This window comes from Diabrotica undecimpunctata, chromosome 5, assembly GCF_040954645.1.
Source record: "Diabrotica undecimpunctata isolate CICGRU chromosome 5, icDiaUnde3, whole genome shotgun sequence".
NCBI lineage: Eukaryota > Metazoa > Arthropoda > Insecta > Coleoptera > Chrysomelidae > Diabrotica > Diabrotica undecimpunctata.
In genome coordinates, this window is record NC_092807.1 from 98732713 (window position 1) to 98753684 (window position 20972).

General features: G+C 33.3%; 2 protein-coding genes across 4 annotated transcripts in view; both read right to left on the reverse strand.

Moving 5' to 3' along the window:
• Positions 1–20972, reverse strand: part of oys (lysophospholipid acyltransferase 6) — a 312406-nt gene that overhangs the window by 244251 nt on the left and 47183 nt on the right. The window lies entirely within an intron of this gene.
• LOC140441537 (uncharacterized) overlaps positions 1–20972 on the reverse strand; it is a 464737-nt gene that overhangs the window by 60338 nt on the left and 383427 nt on the right. For all 3 annotated transcript variants that reach the window (XM_072532320.1, XM_072532322.1, XM_072532321.1), the window contains one exon: positions 1682–1904. In XM_072532320.1, the coding sequence (XP_072388421.1) occupies positions 1682–1904 (223 nt within the window). The remainder of the gene's footprint in view (positions 1–1681; positions 1905–20972) is intronic.

The window sequence follows — 20972 nt, forward strand, 5'->3', positions numbered from 1 at the left end:
ACTACAACTAATGCCAGAATGGTGAGCTCTGTTTTTAATAATTTGAATGAACTTTATGCCTTCCGACCACTGATTTATTTTGTTTGTTTCTAGCCATGTGGCCAACATCTTTTCGATATCTTGGTTCGCTTTCTCTACCGAACCTTGCGACTGGCTGTGTCTGGGTTTTCCGTGGACAATTTTCAGTTCGTCCCAGATACCACCAGACTTCGTCAATAATCTTATTTGCGAATTCTCGACCATTATCACTGTGTAAAATGTGTGGAACTCCAAATATGGTAAACACTTCCAACAAATGGTACGCAACTTGTTCGGCACGCTTGGTTCCTAATGCTCTAAGCTGGACAAATTTGGTAAGATGGTCTTGATAGACCATAATAAATTTATAGTCACCATCCGATTGTGACTGTATGTCAATAAGATCGACTTGACATTTCGAATAAATGCACTACTTCAAATTGGCTTCACAACGAGTCCTTTTTTTGGAATACTCATTTTCTTTTGACAAGGTACACAAAGATTTAAGTAGTAAACCTTGACAAACTCCACAGTGATGTTCTTATATTTCGTTTGAAGTTCTTTCATCATTCTTTTGCGGCCCCCATGTTCAATTGAGATATAAGTCTCGTGAATGATATCGAAAGTTCCCTCCATAAATACATAATAAACAATAGGATCTCTGTCGTTTTTTACTGGCACAACGAGTTTCTGGACATTTTTTTTGGACATCTACCAATTTTTACAATATTATACCCTGATAACCGTTGATATTCTTCAGGTGTTTTGTGAGAAGTCTTGCCTTTGGTTGTTTTAACTTTTATTAAAAATGCATAATACTCATCTCTGGTGAATAACTGATGATTGTTTCCCTTTCCAGATTTAAGCATATCAATTTGATCGCTAAATCGTGCTTTCATGGACTCGAAATCACTCATTGTAAAATAAGTTAGTAGGTGTGCACAGAACACTCTAAACTTCACACCGCTTGTGCAACTAAACAAACATGTTTTACAATGACACAGAACCGCTTCCGACTACAGATTTACTATCACAATGTGGTAATACGCGGGCCTTATTTTAACACTGGTATGTCGCAGTGACTAATACACTTACTTCTCTCCACCCAGCAAGCTTCTGAGAACTTATTGGTATTCAACATTTATCACGTTTACCGTTTGAATACGGGATTTATTAATAATTACCGGTCAATGTGATTATTTCTGGTATATTTCTTACTTTTACCTAGATATTCGGGTTGTATTAATAGTAACCGGTAATTATTGATAATTCCATATTTCATATCATTTAATCATATTTACCGTAACATATATATACATATATATATATATATATATATATATATATATATATATATATATTTATATATATATATATATATTTATATATATATATATATATATATATATATATACATATATATATATATATATATATATATATATATATATATATATATATATCATGAAATATCAAAACTATGTAAGCAAACATTATTTAGGTCATAGAATTTTAACGAACAAAAATGTTTCTTTCACAGAAAATTGCAATAAAATGAAATAAATCTTTCCGTAGTTTTAAAATTCCCACAACGATTTCATGCACACTCTTTGTTTCTTTTTACAAAAATAAGTTTCTGTAAGAGAACAATATTTCAACTTACTTCTCAAGCCCCACGAAAGCTTCGGTATCGATATTGGTGATCTTATTCTCATACAACGTCAGTATTTCCAACGTGTCTAAGCCCTGGAAAGCTTTCGCGTGCAAACTGGTTACTTTATTGTGGTTCATGTTCAAAATAAGTAATTGGTTGAGATTTTTAAATGCAGCTGATGGAACGGTGGTTAAGCTGTTCTGAGATACATCCAGTTGGGTTAGCATTTTACCTATAACAAAAAAAAATAATGTACAGTGATAGCAAAATATTATTTGTTGATTAAATGTTACATTATAAACAAGTGTACGATTTAAAGTCAACTAACTTTAAATAATATGTTTATATAAAATAAAGCCACAATTTATTGTAATGATAATTTTTCGACTGTTCTAACAACCATTCAAATTTCGTCATTTTGTGTCATGTGGAACAATTTCACCCAATCATGTCAACATTAGACTGATAATTGCATTCAGTGCAATTTTCAATCCCTATGATAACACGATCGAGTTTGACAACTTCATCCAAATAAATTTTAAAATGTCACGTTTCGGCAATGAGAATGTTCAAAGTATAAATGGAAAAAATTTCCAGAAATACAACCTACAGTCACAAATATATTTGGGTAATAGATCTTCTATAGTAGAGAACAGCAACGAATCTAATGTTAACTTAAATTTTAATAATTGTACTTTCACTAACTGTACTTTTAATAAATAAATGTTTCGTTATGATTTTTTTTTCGAAAAATTGTCCGCCGAATATTTCTCGGACATTGATGAAAGCCTTCGGCTTCGTGCTGTTACCAAGGAACGAGCTTTCGATTGTCATGAAAATATCTCGTCTCTTATCAATGTCCTAGGGATATTACTACTGAAAATTACATTTTTAACTAATATTTGATATTTAGATATTCACTCCAAAAATCGGTTTCAAAAAAAAAGTTTTAAAATTTTTGAAAATTGTAAATTGATTCTCAGCATGAGTTCTCCTTGCAGCAAAATGCAAAAGTTCCTTATGGACATATTACAGCCTTTAGCACACAACCCAACAACTTGTATTTAAAACTCACAGCAATTCTTGCAAAAACTAACAGAAATATGTAGATTGCAATTTCAGCAATATACTAGTCAGCTTTGACATTACTAGTCTTATTTATTATTGCAGAATAACGATAGATTTGTTAGTTGTGACTTAAAAGTAGAAGTGCGATTAATCTCGTCGGAAAGAATATTGACTTAACTATTGTTTACGAGAAGATTGAAATTTATTCTCGGAAATATAATGACGCGTAAGGAGTTGTGTTATTCGAATCAGCTAAAAGGACAAAAATATTGAATAAATGTGAGTGATCGGGTGAAAAAAAAAATCTGTCTGGTGGAAGAAGGGAAGTACCAGAGGGTCTTCCATTCACGTGTCAAGAGCTTAAGAAGTTCGACAAAGAAATTTTAAATTCTGTGACGTATCACATAAATTAAATACCGTGAATAGAGGGCCATTCTGTGGGAAGGGAAACTACCAGGGAGTTTATAGATGGTGAATTTCCAATTGATGAAATTCACTGGCATTATTGTACTGAGCGATCTACGGCTAATAAACCTGCTGCGTACAGATGATTTCACAAAAATGTTCAATACTGAATTTAATATTGTTTTTTTTTTACCTAAAAAGGATCAATGTGATCAGCGCAATAGTTATAAGAATGCACTAGACAAATCCAAGCTTGAAGAAGATTACAAAAAACAATAAGGAAAAAGAACTTGGTTCGTTTTAGAAGTTCTTTAGATGCTTAGTAGAACCATTATATTACAAGTTACGACTTACTAATTTAACTTTACTGTAAGTTCTATTAAGTATCAAAATATCAATCAATCATACTGAAATCGCATAATGCTATTTTTTTTTTCTAATAAACAACTCCAGTCATCAGAGACGAAAATGCCACTGAACATCTAAAAATCATAACAAACAAGCTGAATTTTGCCAAAAATGTCAATTTTAGGACGCCAAAAAAAAAAAGCATAAAAGTTTACCACTTTTACCCCCGGAATTTCTCATAAAACCCCCCTCGTAGAGGGAGAAAAACGGAAAAAAATCGATTTACCAGAATCTGTACGCCATAGAAAAAAATATTTCACATAAAAAATGTTAATTAGCATTTTTTTTATGTAGAATGAACTGTTCTCTCAGAAAAAACGCTTGAAGCAATAATGCCTTTTTATTTCTCATTAAAAAAAAATACAATACAATATTCTCTTTTAGTGACTGTTTGGGAAAGTATGTGGTATTTCTTTTCATATTTTTACATTTAATATTTTTCTTTTAGTGTACTATAATGTGATCTAATTCAATGCTGTATTCTAACGACTTTGTTAAAATATATTGCTTCCTGTTATTTCGTAAAATTGTTAAACTGGCTATCTCATTTATGATGTTTTAATTGCGGAGAATTTGGCTTCTCTTTTGTATTTTGGGTCACAAATATAGAAACAAGTGTACGCTTTCGTTTTACCGTGACAATTAACTTAAATTATCGACACTCAAAATCGCAATACAATAGAGTGATTTATTGGTGTACCCTCTTGGTATACAGACCACACGTAACGGTTAGAGGGTTCTTTTCTGACCGTCTTAAGTCTCAAATCACTTCATCCCAAGACAGCGAACCAAACGGACCTAGTGTGATCGGTTCTCGTCCTATCGATCCTCAGCGGCGGGCGTCCCGACGTGGTATACCAACGAGATTCCACTGGCTAAGAATACGACTTCAATATTTCAAAGGGTAAGTCTATGTTCTTTGTACAGACAACAATAATGAGTATGGCTAGTTAATTTCGTAATTTATTCCCAGTTGTATTTGCTATTTTTCGCTAATTTATTTACAAACAAAATATTGAATTTTTTCTTCATTATTATTTATCTAATATCATTTAATCAGCGACCTCTTAAGTTTTATAATAAACAGTGACATTTGTTCTCCTTGGCACATGCCATCAGGAGGTTTGGTAAACAAACAGTATTCTTCTGAGGCGATCTTCAGTCTGCAAGTTTTAATTTAAAGATGCAGAGACATGCACAAGGACGTCCCCTTGTGCTTCATCGACTTCTCCAAGGCGTTTGATAAGGTCAAACATGATAAACTCATGGAAATGCTCAGGAAGATGCATATTGATGGCAAGGATTTGCGCATAATAACCAGTCTCTATTCGAACCAAAGTGCTGAGATAAAGATGGGCAACTTACACAGTGGGAAGATAGATATTAAAAAGGGTGTACGACAGGGATGCGTCCTCTCGCCGCTCCTGTTCAGTATATACTCTGAACAAATCTTCAGAGAAGCACTGGGAGAAGTTTCGGAGGGTATCAAAGTAAACGGAGAGGTAATCAATAATATTAGATATGCTGACGACACAGTTATTATCGCAAATGACTGCAACGAGCTTCAAAGACTCATGCAAAGCATACACACAGCAAGTCAAGAATATGGTTAAAACTAAATGCATGCTCATCAGCAGAACACAACAACCTTCGATGCAATTGACATTAAACAACCGAAAAATAGAACAAGTGGAGACATACACATACCTTGGAACCACAGTCAACACAAAATGGGACCAGTCAACAGAAATAAAATCACGAATTGAAAAAGCGCGAAACGCGTTCAACAATATGAAAAAGTGGTTCACAAGCAAAATCTCAATGGAACTAAAATTAAGACTGGTCAAGTGTTATGTCTTCCCGGTCTTGTTCTATGGAGCAGAGGCATGGACCACAACGGAAGCCACCCTGAAGAAACTAGAATCCTTTGAGCTGTGGATATATCGCCGTATTCTTCGGATATCCTGGACAGACCACATCACTAACGTGGAAGTTATGCAGAGAATAGGCAAAAGCAAAGAAATAATCTTCACCGTAAAGAAACGGAAGCTTGAGTACTTCGGACATGTCATGAGGCATACTAAGTACCGTCTGCTACAGTTAATAGTCCAAGGAAGAATCGACAGTAGGAGGGGACCGGGAAGAAGACGACACTCATGGATGCATAACCTGCGACAATGGTTCGGACTAACATCGACCGAACTGTTCAGAGGTGCCGTAAACAAAGTCAAAATAGCCTTGTTAATAGCCAAAGTCCGAAATGGATAGGGCAAAGGAAGAAGAAGAAGTATATCCTACTGATTGCATATATCCAACATGATTGCATCTAATACATTCTTCAACTTACCAAAGAGAAGACTTTATACGTGGAAATCACCCCAGGACAATGGCGAAAGAATAATTCGAAACCAGATTGATTTTTTACTGATAAACGAACGATACAGAAACTCGTTAAAATCCGTTAAAGCTTACCCAGGCGCAGATGTCTTTTCAGACCATAACCCTCTAATAGCGCAAATGAGTATTAAACTAAAAAGATTGGAGCAGAAAAGAAGAGCAAATCAGATAGACGTCAGTCATTTATGTAACCTGGAGGTAAAGGAGAAACTGCAAAAATGTATTAATAATAATTTCAAAATACTTCATGAAAAAGAAACATCTCAGCCATCGAACAACATAGATAAAAAATGGCAAAACGTAAAAATGGCGATAACAGGTCTTGTGAAGAAAATTCTGACTAAAGAAAAACCAAAAATAAAGCAAAGGTGGATGACTGATAAGATCCTTCTTCTCATGGACAATCGGAGAATAATGAAAGGAAAAAACAAACAAAGGTATAAACAAATACAGAAAGAAATCAAAATAGAAATCAGAATAGCAAAAGAAGATTTTTATAAAAGAAAATGTGAAGAAATAGAGCAATTGCAGGCAAAACATGATATTTTTAATGTACATAAAAAAGTGAAAGAACTTGCAGGTACACAAAAACGTAAGCAGCCAAATACCCTGTATAATGTCAACGGAAACATAATAACAGAACTAGAAGAACAGTTGAAGACATGGAAAAACTATATTGAAGAACTCTTTGCCGATGATAGACAACAATCTGAGCTAAGTAACATACAAGGAGACGAAGGTCCAGAAATAACGGAAGAAGAAGTAATGTACGCACTAAAAATAATGAAAAATTGTAAAGCTCCAGGTCCAGATGAAATACCAACGGAAATCCTTAAACTAATAGAAAAAGACTCGATTCACATTTTAGTTAAACTTTTCAATAGCATTTATACATCAGGAAAAATACCACAAGAATGGCTTTTATCCACATTTGTTACTATACCAAAAAAGATAAATGCCAAACAATGCAGTGATTACCGTACAATCAGTCTGATGAGCCATGTACTGAAAATATTTCTGAAAATTATACACTCTAGAGTACACAGAAAACTGGAAATGGACATCAATAATACCCAGTTTGGATTCCGAAATGGACTTGGAACAAGAGAGGCGTTGTTTGCACTCAACGTTATGTCTCAAAGATGTCTTGACATAAATCAAGATGTATTCATGTGTTTCATAGATTACAACAAGGCCTTTGATAAAGTGCGGCATGATCACCTAATCAGACTCCTGACAGAAAAGAATTTAGATAAACGAGACATCCGACTAATAGCAAATATGTACTACAATCAGAAAGCAGTAGTGAGAGTAGAGAATAATACCACTGAAGAAATTGAAATAAAGCGAGGTGTGAGACGAGGGTGTATACTGTCACCAACCCTGTTTAATCTCTATTCCGAAGACGTAATGAATAGAACACTCTCTGAGCAATCCGTAGGTATTAAAATAAATGGTGTTAGACTAAACAATCTGAGATTTGCCGACGACACCGTTCTGATCGCAGAAACACTTGAAGAGCTACAGACATTGGTGAATAAGATAGCAGACTGCAGCCAAGAATATGGACTATCTTTGAACATAAAGAAAACTAAATTTATGGTAATATCGAAATCAACACAAAATGTCCAAAATTTATATTTACACAATGAAATTATCGATCGAGTTAGCAAATACAAATATTTAGGCACTTTTATAAATGAAGACAACGATAGCTTAGCAGAAATCAAAATAAGAATAGAAAAAGCCAGATCCATATTCACTAAAATGAAGAGAGTGTTCTGCGGAAGAGATTTGAGCCTTGAAATGAAACTTCGCCTAATGAGATGTTACGTACTTTCTGTGATGTTCTACGGAATGGAGTCATGGCTTTGAAAAACATTGATACCAAAAAATTAGAGGCATTTGAACTGTGGATGCATCGCAGAATCCTGAGAATATCATGGACCGAGAGAGTCACAAATGTCGAGGTCTTGAGAAGAATGAATAAAGAAAAGGATGTCATATTTACGATCAAAAAACGAAAACTACAATACTTGGGACACATTACAAGAGGCGAAAGATATGAACTGCTTCGAATAATTATGCAAGGGAAAATAGCAGGAAAAAGGTCCATAGGAAGAAGACGAAACTCCTGGCTAAAGAATCTACGGGAATGGTATAGCTGTAGCAGCAACGAATTGTTTCGGTCAGCAGTTTCGAAAATACGTATAGCCCTGATAATCGCCAACCGTCGGAACGAAGATGGCACTTGAAGAAGAAGAAGTATATCCTACTGAGTAACACTTCGCACTAGACTAAACAATAATAACAATATATAACAGTAAGGTATAGCTTCCATTTGAAATGATTGAATATGTCCCTTAGAGGGAGTAAAAGCTGTTTATGTAATAATAATAATAACCACAATAATCACAAGATGGTCAAGATAGACAAGACAGATAAAAAGATAATAGCTATACGCAAAAAAAATTATTAATGGTAATTTTATTATTTTCTGTCTATTGAACTAATACCATGCTAATAAATTTAGTAATTAAATAGACTCACTAACTCATACCTATACGGCCATGCCTCCCTACAATAACCTGCTAACTCAGTTAGTAGTAGTAACTACTTCCACTCTACTAAGTTCATATCTACCCAACCACTTTAACCTAATCTGTCTCAACACCGAACATTTTCCCAAAAAATGTATCACATCTTCCCTTTCCTTCGTGTTACACATTGAGCAAAGCTCTCTTTAATCATTTCTGTCAGGTCGATCATTCAAAATAGAACTCCACACCACATCTTAATTTGAACAGCTATCGAATGTACCCAAAATTTTCCATTTCCAGTAGATAATGCATGTTTACTTCTACTTCCCGTAGTTCTTTGTAGTGTCCTCAAAAATTTGATTCGAGTGCCCTATTCCCAGAATTACGCTGTATCTCCTCCTTTTTTTTATCATATTCTCAATCATACTAGGCCAGCTATCTCTCCACTTCTATTCACACCTTACCTCAATACCAAATTTTTCTCCTATGCTCATCCAATCTTTTCACCAGACACACCTTGCTCTCATCATTTTCTTTAAAAGAAATTTTGGCAACCTATCATTCGAATATCCTAGTATGTTTTTGTAAATTCATCGTATATAGGCTGACTCTAGCAATACAAATATCGCTGTCTCCAAATCTAACATAAAGTTAGGGCAATAGCTTGGACAAGAAAATATTTTTTTATATAAAATCTTGTGATTATTTCCACCTCATCTTACTCAAAAAGACCCCTTACCTGAGACCCAGAAGTCAAAATTGATCTTACCACCGACTCATATACTGTTACTTTAGCCAAAAAAAAGTATATCAGCCTTAGACACTAAACTACTCCAAGCCGTGCGAATCGCCACTTTTGCCAAACTCTGGCACTTTAAACGACAACTTGAGTGTTAGTATCATTCCCAAATAATTATAGTTATTCACTACCTCTAATACTCGATCATTCAGTTTCCAAGATTCCCTGATTACACTACCTCATCTTCTGAATACAAGAATTTTGGATTTATCTTAATTTATTTTTAGATTCCACATCCTGGAGTATTTTTCCAGTTCATTAATCACCCGCTGTAGCATCTTCGGATTGATTGTCATCAAAGCCAAAACACCTGCCTATAATAAAAGTCTTATAATCAAACTATTTATCTCCAAACCGCCTCCCAATGCTTCATGTAGGTAATTCAAGAAAAGCGCAAACAGTAATGGATTTAAAAGACATCCCTGTCTCACTCGTACATTACAATCAAACCATTCAGATAGACCTTCCCTTGACCAGACTGCCGATTTTGTATTCGCGAACATACTTTTTAACAAATTCAGCACTTTAGTAGATAATCCTAAGTGACTCAATGTTCATCAACGTTCAATATCATTCAATATATTCAATTTGTATCAGCTCGTCGGTAAAAATTCGATATCTTTTGATCCGAGCTTTCAATCGACAAAAATCAAGATGCGTTTTAAAAATAAAGAATGCAGCTTTTCTAAGCATTTTGTGTATTTTCTCGCAAATAATAGAGTTTTTAAAAAGGCGTTAAGTAAATAAACGTGGCCAGATTTTTTCCAATTTTTATGATTCTCAGGGGGTCAATACTATTTACCCTTTTTATTACCGAAACACTATAAAGTTTCGATAGGTAACTAGACCCTAATCTTTAAAACCTATAACATGAAATTTTAGTTTTAAGTTTTGGCAACAAATGTGAGGTATTTCAAATATGCTGAATTTTAACTTTCACATTACAAACGTTCTAAAACATTTAAAACTGCTCCTTTTAAACTACATTAGTATGTTTTTCAAAAACTACATCTTCTGCTACAAATTATACTCAAAACCATCTTCTTGGAGGCACTTTCCAAGACATGTGATTGTTTGTAATGCACATATTTACATACATTCTGAGTTTTTAGTCATATTTCAAATGCCCCATATTGGTTGGCACAACTTCAAATTCAAATTTCTATAGATTTGGAAGATTGCTCTCTAAAAATCAAAATTTTGCTATGACCGGTCAACTAAAGTAATAAATTTTATTGATCTAACGTGAATTGTAAACAATAGCAAAAATCGCGCAACGTTTAGTTATTGAAGAGATTTATAGAAACTCACTTTATTTCCTACAAAATAAAAAAATTGCACAAGAAAACTACGCTTTTTAAATAAAAAAGGGATTTTGAGTTTTGTCAATAGCACACTCCGATCAGAACATATTGAATTTTTACCGTCGACTTGATACACAACGCGCAACTGACTTTAAAAATCGTCGGTAGCTTCAAGCGTTCTTTCTTAAAGAACGGTTTATTCTACAGAAAAAGTGCTAATTAACTTTTTTATTCAAAATTATCTTAGCTACATTTTTTATTTGAAACATTTGGTTTCGGCATACAGATTCTTGGTAAATCGATTTATTTGCGTTTTTACCCCATGCGAGGGCGGTTTAGGGGGAAGTCCGGCAGTAAAAGTTTAATTTTATTGCATCTTTTTTTGGGGTCCCAAAATTAATATTCTCTGCAAAATTCGGCTTGTTCGTATGATTTTTAGGGGTCAACTCTCTGACGACTGAACTATTTGATAACTTAATCTTTACATTTTTACTTGGATTTCCAACTCCTATTCTGATAGAAATGTAAAAAAAGTGTTACCTATATGTTTTCAGCAACAGGATTTTGGTTTTGTCGTCTCTTGTAAAATTTCAGTTTTTATAAATTTTGTCAATATACTTCCGGAACAGCGACATTTACATTAGACACGCCACAAGAAAGAAGTCTTAGGAGAATTTAATGAGAATTTTTTTGGTTATATAGGCTATCAAACTTTCAAAAATTAGTTTTTTTAAATCAAGTATAGACATATTGATTGAACCTATAAAATATTGAAATAATATAAGAAATAATGTGTAAATCACGAACACAAGGAAATCTCAACACAGTTGAAAAGAAATAAAAACTGAAAAATGTTTTCTGCAGTCTATGACTTAAACAAAATTTTGTAAAAGCAATGTTATACAGTGTGTCCGTAAAGTGTGGAATAAATTCGATATTTTCTATATGAAAAGCCTTTTTAAAAAAATCTAAAACACGTCGATTTTTAAATTTAATGTTCTACATTTTACAATAAAATTTTCTTATACAAGGTGATACACATTACAGTGATGACGTCATTACTCTTTTTTTAAATGTAACACCCTGTATTTTAGGACATTTTTAAATCGATAAAAATACACTAAACTCAAAAAAGTATAATGGTGGGGGTCTAACGGATATAATTTGAAAGATATACGCTTAGAAAATTAATTTATAATATGAGCGTGAGCTTAATTTTTCAAAACTGAAAAACGAAATATTAAAAATTGTACTATTTTCACCTCTCGGAAAATCCCGAAAAAAATAAATTAATTAAATTTTTATTAAAAAAAATCATTGAATTTTACTAATATTTTCTAAAAAATATTTAAATTGGATTAATAAGTGTATATTATTTATATAAATAAAAGACAAGGAGACACAATATCTCCAAAATTATTTACATCTGCCCTAAAAGATATCTTTAAGTCAACAGACTGGGAAAATAAGTGAATCCCTATTAACGGAAGATACTTGAACCATCTTAGATACGCAGATGATGTACTAATAGCCGACACGTGGAATGCACCACAGAATAGCGAATAAACACAGAATCCCTAAAAAAAAGGACTAAAAGTGAATTTCAGCAAAACTAAACTAATGTCAAACAAAGATGACAAACCTATGATAAACATCCAAGGGACATGAATAGATCACGTAGAGGAATATATATATATATATATATATATATATATATATATATATATATATATATATATATATCTGGGTCAAAATGTCAAGGTAAGCAAAGAAAGTCAGACTACCGAAATAAGCAGACGTGTAAAAATGGGATGGGCAGTATTCGGAAGACTCTCATAACTTATCTCACTCAAAGACAATAAAACCAATGAAAACATTCGTAATAGAACAAAAGTAAAAGATGCTGTCGAAGAGGCAGCTAAACTGAAATGGAAATGGGCTAGACATAACGAACGTCTTAAGGATGGCCGATGGAATAAAGAAATCGATAATTGGCGGCCATATGAAGCCAAAAGACCACGAGGAAGACCGCAAATGCGCTGGAGTGACGATATTAACCCTCGAGCGGGCGCGCCCGTGTATTTTGTACACGTCCAATAGAAAAAGTCGTCTAAAAATAGAAGTGTCGTCAATCTGGCGATATCGTCGCGTCTATTCATCCAGTAGAGATCTGTCGTTCGAATAGTTGAGTAATATTTTTTGTTGCAGCTGAGTTTTGTGAGAATTCTTAGAAATACGAGAGTGTGACGGTCTTGTGTACATAGTACACGGCGCGCCTTCTAGTGTAAGTATTTTATCCATTAACTATTTTACTTTATAAAAAGTTGTAATTCGAAATTAAAGTCAAATTAACTTTAGTTTTACTTTATTTTAGGTTGAACAGGATATTGTAACATAATTGAGAAGGAATATAACGGCTACGCTGAGAGAATATCATGTAAGAATTTAGTTGCATTGGTATATTATTTGTGTGTTACTTTTTTTTATTTTTACAGGGCTAGAAAGAAGTTTTTAACTGAGGCTGAGTTATATAAAATTCTTAATGAAGATCCAGAAACAGAAACTAGTGAAATAGAATATTCCGATGAATCTGAGACAGATGAAGAAATAATACACCATGATGACCACAATTCTGAATCTGAACAAGAACAGAATGACCACGACAGAGCCAGTAACTTCGAGGATAATACTGCAGTAAGTACGACTGCTTTCGAATATTTTCAAGGTAAAGATAAAAAAACTGCATGGCGTAAGACTTCGTTGTCATCGCAATCAAAAATTAAAAAGAAAAATATTATCAACATACTTCCAGGACCAAAGGCAGTGGCTTCAATAGTAACCTCAGAATTTTCAGCTTTTGAAAAAATTATAGATTCTGATATATTAGAGAACATCGTACAATTTACTAATTTGTACATTGATAGTAAAAAAGAATCTGTTCAATATAAAAGAGAACGAGATATGAAATATACTTCAAAAAGTGAAATAATGGCGTTACTGGGAGTGCTTTACCTCCTAGGCACTAAAAAGGCTAACCATACTAACGCACTTGAACTTTGGACATCTGATGGAACAGGTATAGAAATTCTTAGAGCTGTAATGAGTTACAAAAGATTTTTATTTTTGTTACGTTCAATGCTCTTTGATGACAAAACCACAAGACGTGAACGGAAAATATATGACAAACTTGCACCAAGTAGAAAAATATTGGACGCATTTCTTAGTAACTGTAAAAATTCCTATAGTCTTGGTGAATTTGTTACAATAGACGAAAAACTAGAGGGATTCAGAGGACGTTGTAGTTTCATCCAGTATTTACCAAATAAACCAGCAAAATACGGTATCAAGCTGTTCATTTTGGGAGATGCACAAACTTACTTTGTTGGAAATTTAGAGGTTTATTGTGGACGGCAACCTGAGGGGCCTTATGCTGTATCAAACTCTCCCAGTGATATTGTAGATAGGCTTATTGATTATATAAAAGGTTCAAATCGCAATTTGACAACCGATAATTGGTATACCAGTTATCCTTTAGCTATTTCCCTTTTGGAAAATAAAATAACTACAATTGGCACTTTGAGAAAAAAACAAAAGGGAAATACCTATTGAATGTTTACCCCAAAAACAAAAAGAAGTGGGAAAGTCACTCTTTGGATTCCAGAAAAATGTCACTTTGGTTTCATTTGTTCCAAAAAAAAGTAAGTCGGTCATACTTTTATCCACGATGCATGACACTGCCACCGTAGACGTCGAAACTAAAAAACCAGAAATTATTCTAGATTATAATGCCACAAAAGGCGGTGTGGATACTATTGACCAAATGTGTGCATCGTATTCTGTAAAAAGAATAACCAGAAGATGGAAACTAATTATATTTTTTTCTCTAATGGATATGGCGGGTATCAACGCGCAGGTATTGTTTTGTGCCAATAAAACAAATCCCAAAATATGTCGCCGAATTTTTCTAAAGAATTTAAGCTTGAGTTTAATGAAAGTACATATTTTAGAAAGAGCGACAATGCGATATCTTCCTCAGGATATTCAAGGTTTTCTAATGAAATATAAATCATGTGAAGAACCTACTAGAACAGAAGTGCAAAGCTCTAGAAAACGTGGACGTTGTGCAATATGTCCAGGCTCAAAAAATTCCAGCACAACAGTTAGATGTGGGCTATGTAGAATATTTGTATGTAAAATGCATTCAGAAACCACAATTACCTGCGTAAAATGTAAGAACAATGAACGGCATCAATCAGAAGAAATCGAGTTAAGTAACCCGTAGGTACATGTTTTATGTTTATTATTTTATGTAATAATAAACTATTTTTGTAAATCGTGGTTGTCATTTTGTTAAAACGCACTAAATTTGGTAAAATCAACTAAAATGTGTTGTGTGTACAAAATACACAGCGCGCCCGGTTATGAAACGGTAGTCGGCGCGCTTGATGTAGGGTTAAAAGAACTGCAAGGACAATGTGGAAACGTCTTACAAACAACAGAGATGAATGGCGAGAATAAGGAGAGACCCATATTTGGCTATCCAAATAGAGAGAAGGGCTTTAAAAAAATTTATATAAATGTATAATAATTATAAATAATTAAAACAGTATATTTAATTCTTTTATTTAATTGTATAGTTTTTTTTTTCGGCAAACTAATTTATTTTATTATAATTGCATTTAGTGAAGACGCCTTTTTCTTAGTTATTACGGATCCCAGAAAAAAATTGATTTTTTTTAATTTACATCTATTCAGCAAGCATGTTTTGTTTAAAATTCTTGATGCGTTAGAAAAAGCAAGACACAAAAATCAACTGCGATACGAAAAAATATCCTTTGCTTATCTTAACCACAAAAAAATTGTACCATAAAATATTCCTGTATACATTGCTTTTGTTGTGTTCGATTTCAGTTTTAATAATTTATCGAATTTTATTCCGAACCGCTTGCTTCCATTTTTATCTCCGTAGGGAAAATATTTTTTTGTTCGTGACTTTTATACCGCTGAATCGATAAAATGACCTTTGTTAATATTTAGATGTACTCTGAATAAGTACAATATTCAAAAATATTTGCTTTAACAACGAAATTATTGAATACGGAGATGTGTTTGGTTTTAAAGATGCCCCTTGGAGGCAGGTTTTTTAACTCTTTTCAGGTTAGCAGGTTTTCTTTTTCGGTTGAGATTGTACAATATTGGCAACGGCACTTTCCAAATATTTTTTTTTAATTAATAAAATTTAAATTTTTCTTCTTCTTCAAGTGCCATCTTCGTTCCGAAGGTTGGCGATCATCAGGGCTATACGTATTTTCGAAACTGCTGACCGAAACAATTCGTTGCTGCTACAGCTATACCATTCCCGTAGATTCTTTAGCCAGGAGTTTCGTCTTCTTCCTATGGACCTTTTTCCTGCTATTTTCCCTTGCATAATTATTCGAAGCAGTTCATATCTTTCGCCTCTTGTAATGTGTCCCGAGTATTGCAGTTTTCGTTTTTTGATCGTAAATATGACTTCCTTTTCTTTATTCATTCTTCTCAAGACATCGACATTTGTGACTCTCTCTGTCCATGATATTCTCAGGATTCTGCGATACATCCACAGTTCAAATGCCTCTAATTTTTTGGTATCAATCTTTTTCAACGTCCATGACTCCATTCCGTAGAACAGCACAGAAAGTACGTAACATCTCATCAGGCGAAGTTTCATTTCAAGGCTCAAATCTCTTCCGCAGAACACTCTCTTCATTTTAGTGAATATGGATCTGGCTTTTTCTATTCTTATTTTGATTTTTGCTGAGCTATCGTTGTCTTCATTTATAAAAGTGCCTAAATATTTGTATTTGCTAACTCGATCGATAATTTCATTGTGTAAATATAAATTTTGGACATTTTGTGTTGATTTCGATATTACCATAAATTTAGTTTTCTTTATGTTCAAAGATAGTCCATATTCTTCGTTGCAGTCTGCTATCTTATTCACCAATGTCTGTAGCTCTTCAAGTGTTTCTGCGATCAGAACGGTGTCGTCGGCAAATCTCAGATTGTTTAATCTAACACCATTTATTTTAATACCTACGGATTGCTCAGAGAGTGTTCTATTCATTACGTCTTCGGAATAGAGATTAAACAGGGTTGGTGACAGTATACACCCTTGTCTCACACCTCGCTTTATTTCAATTTCTTCAGTGGTATTATTCTCTACTCTCACTACTGCTTTCTGATTGTAGTACATATTTGCTATTAGTCGGATGTCTCGTTTATCTAAATTCTTTCTGTCAGGAGTCTGATTAGGTGATCATGCCGCACTTTATCAAAGGCCTTGTTGTAATCTATGAAACACATGAATACATCATGAAGACATCTTTGAGACATATCGTTCAGTGCAAACAACGCCTCTCTTGTTCCAAGTCCATTTCGGAATCCAAACTGGGTATTATTGATGTCCATTTCCAGTTTTCTGTGTACTCTAGAGTGTATAATTTTCAGAAATATTTTCAGTACATGGCTCATCAGACTGATTGTACGGTAATCACTGCATTGTTTGGCATTTATCTTTTTTGGTATAGTAACAAAGGTGGATAAAAGCCATTCTTGTGGTATTTTTCCTGATGTATAAATGCTATTGGAAAGTTTAACTAAAATGTAAATCAAGTCTTTTTCTATTAGTTTAAGGATTTCCGTTGGTATTTTATCTGGACCTGGGGCTTTACCATTTTTCATTCTTTTTAGTGCGTACATTACTTCTTCTTCCGTTATTTCTGGACCTTCGTCTCCTTGTATGTTACTTAGCTCAGATTGAACAAATTTTTAGGAAGATTTAAATTATTATGTTCTACTGATCTTGTCAGAGACACTTTTGATAAAAGGTAGAAAGATTTTGGCTTGATCAGGCGGAAATGTTTCTGTTTCGGATAAAATGGAGTTTAGATATTTTTGAATACTCCTATTGATTTGGGTTTTGTATTAGTTGTTTTATAAGTGTTTGCCTTCTTGAATTGATTTCAAATGATCTGTGATTGTCGTCGCTAAGTCTTATGGAACAAGAGTGTTAATAATTGAATTGAGTTGGGCGGGGTGATGATGTGACTGGGTATTATGATAACGATTTGTATGGGTGAGATTCCGGTACGCGGAATAGGAAACACTGTGAGGTAGATGTTTCTGAATAAGAATATCAAGCAATAGCAAAGACGCTTCAGAATTAACTTCCATCATTGACTCACCAAAATAAACTTGCCAAAATAAATCTACACACCCTTTTGAATTAACAACCTTGTAATATTGTACGTAATCTCTCAGATATTTACTATCTAAATGGGAATAAGCCACAATTAAAGGTTAAAGTACGTTTATTGACATTTCAATTTTCACTTCGGAAATCGTTCTCAAAATACAAACATTAGTAAATTGCAAATTGTAAATACAAATGTTTGTATTTTGAGAACGATTTCCGAAGTGGAAATTGAAATGTCAATAAACGTACTTTAACCTTTAATTGTGGCTTATTCCCATTTAAATAGTAATTACTTAAACATGCCACAAGAAATAGCTTCAGAACAGATATTTACATATCCGATTCAGCTATAGAGTTTTGTCAAAACAATTCAATTTTTCTGTCACTCCTCTTTCTCAAGCTATTTCCAATATTCCTTCCAACCGAGTCGAAGTTGCTAGACAAGATGTCCTGTTGCCCAATAAGTTATATTTAAATTAAATTTTAATTTCTTATACTTTTTAAACTATAAAGGTTAAAAAGACTGCGACGATCATTATCAAATGTACGAAAATGGCTGCGTTTCGATTTAATTTGAGTTTCTTACCACTCCCTAACACGTGTTTCTGAGTCTACCCGTCATCAGAGAGAGTTTGTAAGAAAACTCAAACCAAACCAAAACGCACCGACTACTCTGGCAATTATAGAAAAAAATAATTACCAGAGTATGCTACTAGAGACATCTAGTGATGAAAGATGAAGTTAAATGTGTCGATAGCAATTAAAGTAAATTGTATACTCACGCTTAATCAAGCCATTAAGAGCGATGCTGGGAATATTTATATTCCACTATGCATCAACAATTTACCCATATAAATTACCATCTTTCTTGTACTCATTGCGTCGAGTAAGAACGATAAATATACGAAAATGGTTGCGTTCCGATTTAATTTGAGTTTTTTACCACTCCCTAACACGTGTTTATGGGTCTACCCGTCATCAGAGAGAGTTTGTAAGAAAACTCAAACCAAACCAAAACGCACCGACTACTCTGGCAATTATAGAAAAAATAATTACCAGAGTATGCTACTAGAGACATCTTTTAGAGACATATTTATCGTTCTTACTCGACGCAATGAGTACAAGAAAGATGGTAATTTATATGGGTAAATTGTTGATGCATAGTGGAATATAAATATTCCCAGCATCGCTCTTAATGGCTTGATTAAGCGTGAGTATACAATTTACTTTAATTGCTATCGACACATTTAACTTCATCATTATTAAATGTGTTTGTGTGTTCGTCCAAAGAATTTTTAACTTCAAAACGTTTTCTATTGGAATAATATCTAGATTTTTAGAGGGCCACGGAAGAGCTTTAATGTTATTTTCCATAAGTTAATCCCCTACACGGTGAGCTGAGTGGATTGAACAGTTGTCATGCTGGAAAATAAAATTATTGTTGGGAAAAATTTCCCCAACCGATGGAAACATCACATTATCTAAAATATGTAAATAGCTGCCAGTATTCAATCGACCTTTAATTCTCCAGCACATTCCTAAACCTCCTTTATACATTCAAGCCCAAATACATCCATCTAATTTACAAACCGTTGCACGTCATTATCTACGTCAGAGATCGAAGTTGACATAGTTGCCAAAGTATAAAAAAATCCTGAATCCATTTTAAATCAAATAGGTCACATAATTATTATTCTACTCTTTACAACGACTATTTAAATTCTTACGTGACATTTTTGAAATAAAACACACTAATTTTGTTCTAAAAAGAACAGATTTTATTAAATAGGTAAAAATATAAAACAAGAGGTATTTACTTTAAAATTTAAAATAATAAAGTACAAAAAGTGTCAACACCGCAACTGTCAAATAAGTGTTACCAATTTATGCCAAAATTTCACCTTCGTTCGATTACAGTTATAGTGTGTTCCGAACAAATTTTCTTCATAAAAACACTTTATAATGCATTTATACAAATTAAATGAAACATATTGTTGTCTATTTCTTTAAGTTAACATTAATAGAAATCTAAGTATTAGTTCTGCGCGTATATAATAAAATATGTCTAGTGGCTGTAATGCCAGTGTACTCGGCAAAGTGATTTTAAAAAAGAACACACCTACCGCCTAAATATTTCGTGTTGGTATCATGTGACGTCACGGGCTATGACGCCGATGACGTGCAACGGTATGTAAATTAGATGAAGTATATTTATAAAGAAACGTCCGGACTTATCACTTGACGGAATATAGTTTTCTGCTCATTTTCCCATCTTTTTTTAATATATTGTGGATTGTGATTTTGCTTTTATTTAACTCTTAAACCAGTTGTCGGACAGACCAACCATCTTCTATTTTAGAAATTATTCTCGTTTTGTCAAACTTACTTAACTGACGTGGCACCATACTATAATATTTATTTATGCGTGGCATCGTTAAAAATTCACTTTGACCAACTTGTCAAATCTGACTGATGGCAATTATGTTAAATTTTTATGTTTAATCGTTCGGATACGGTCGGTAAGTTTCCACGCACCATCGAGTTGGAATCTATGGACAGGGTATCACGTGACTAAAAATGAACTCACTTCGGCCGTATTGTTAAGATTGTTTTGACACTTTTGACAGATCCTATATGTTTGTTTAGGTTTGTTGTTTTTCGAATATTTTTAGTTTTATAATACTTTTATAGAAACTGTAAATATATTGTGATAGTGCATAATAATGGTTTCTTGTTCTCAACGTAGTTGCAGTAGCAGAAGAAATGTTAATAAAAATCTTCAGGAATAACGTTCTACAGGTTAGTATACAAATATGTAAACAAAGTAATGGTCCGTTCTTCAGAGAATAAATTAATAGTATTTGACTGTATTAATTTATGTTAAAGTTAAATGTGTCGATAGCAATTAAAGTAAATTGTATACTCACGCTTAATCAAGCCATTAAGAGCGATGCTGGGAATATTTATATTTCACTATGTATCAACAATTTACCCATATAAATTACCATCTTTCTTGTACTCATTGCGTCGAGTAAGGACGATAAATATACGAAAATCGAAACGCAACAATTTTCGTGTATTAATTTATCTTTATGTATAATATATCGTGTTTTTAGTGTTTACCGCGGGATAAATAAATCATAGT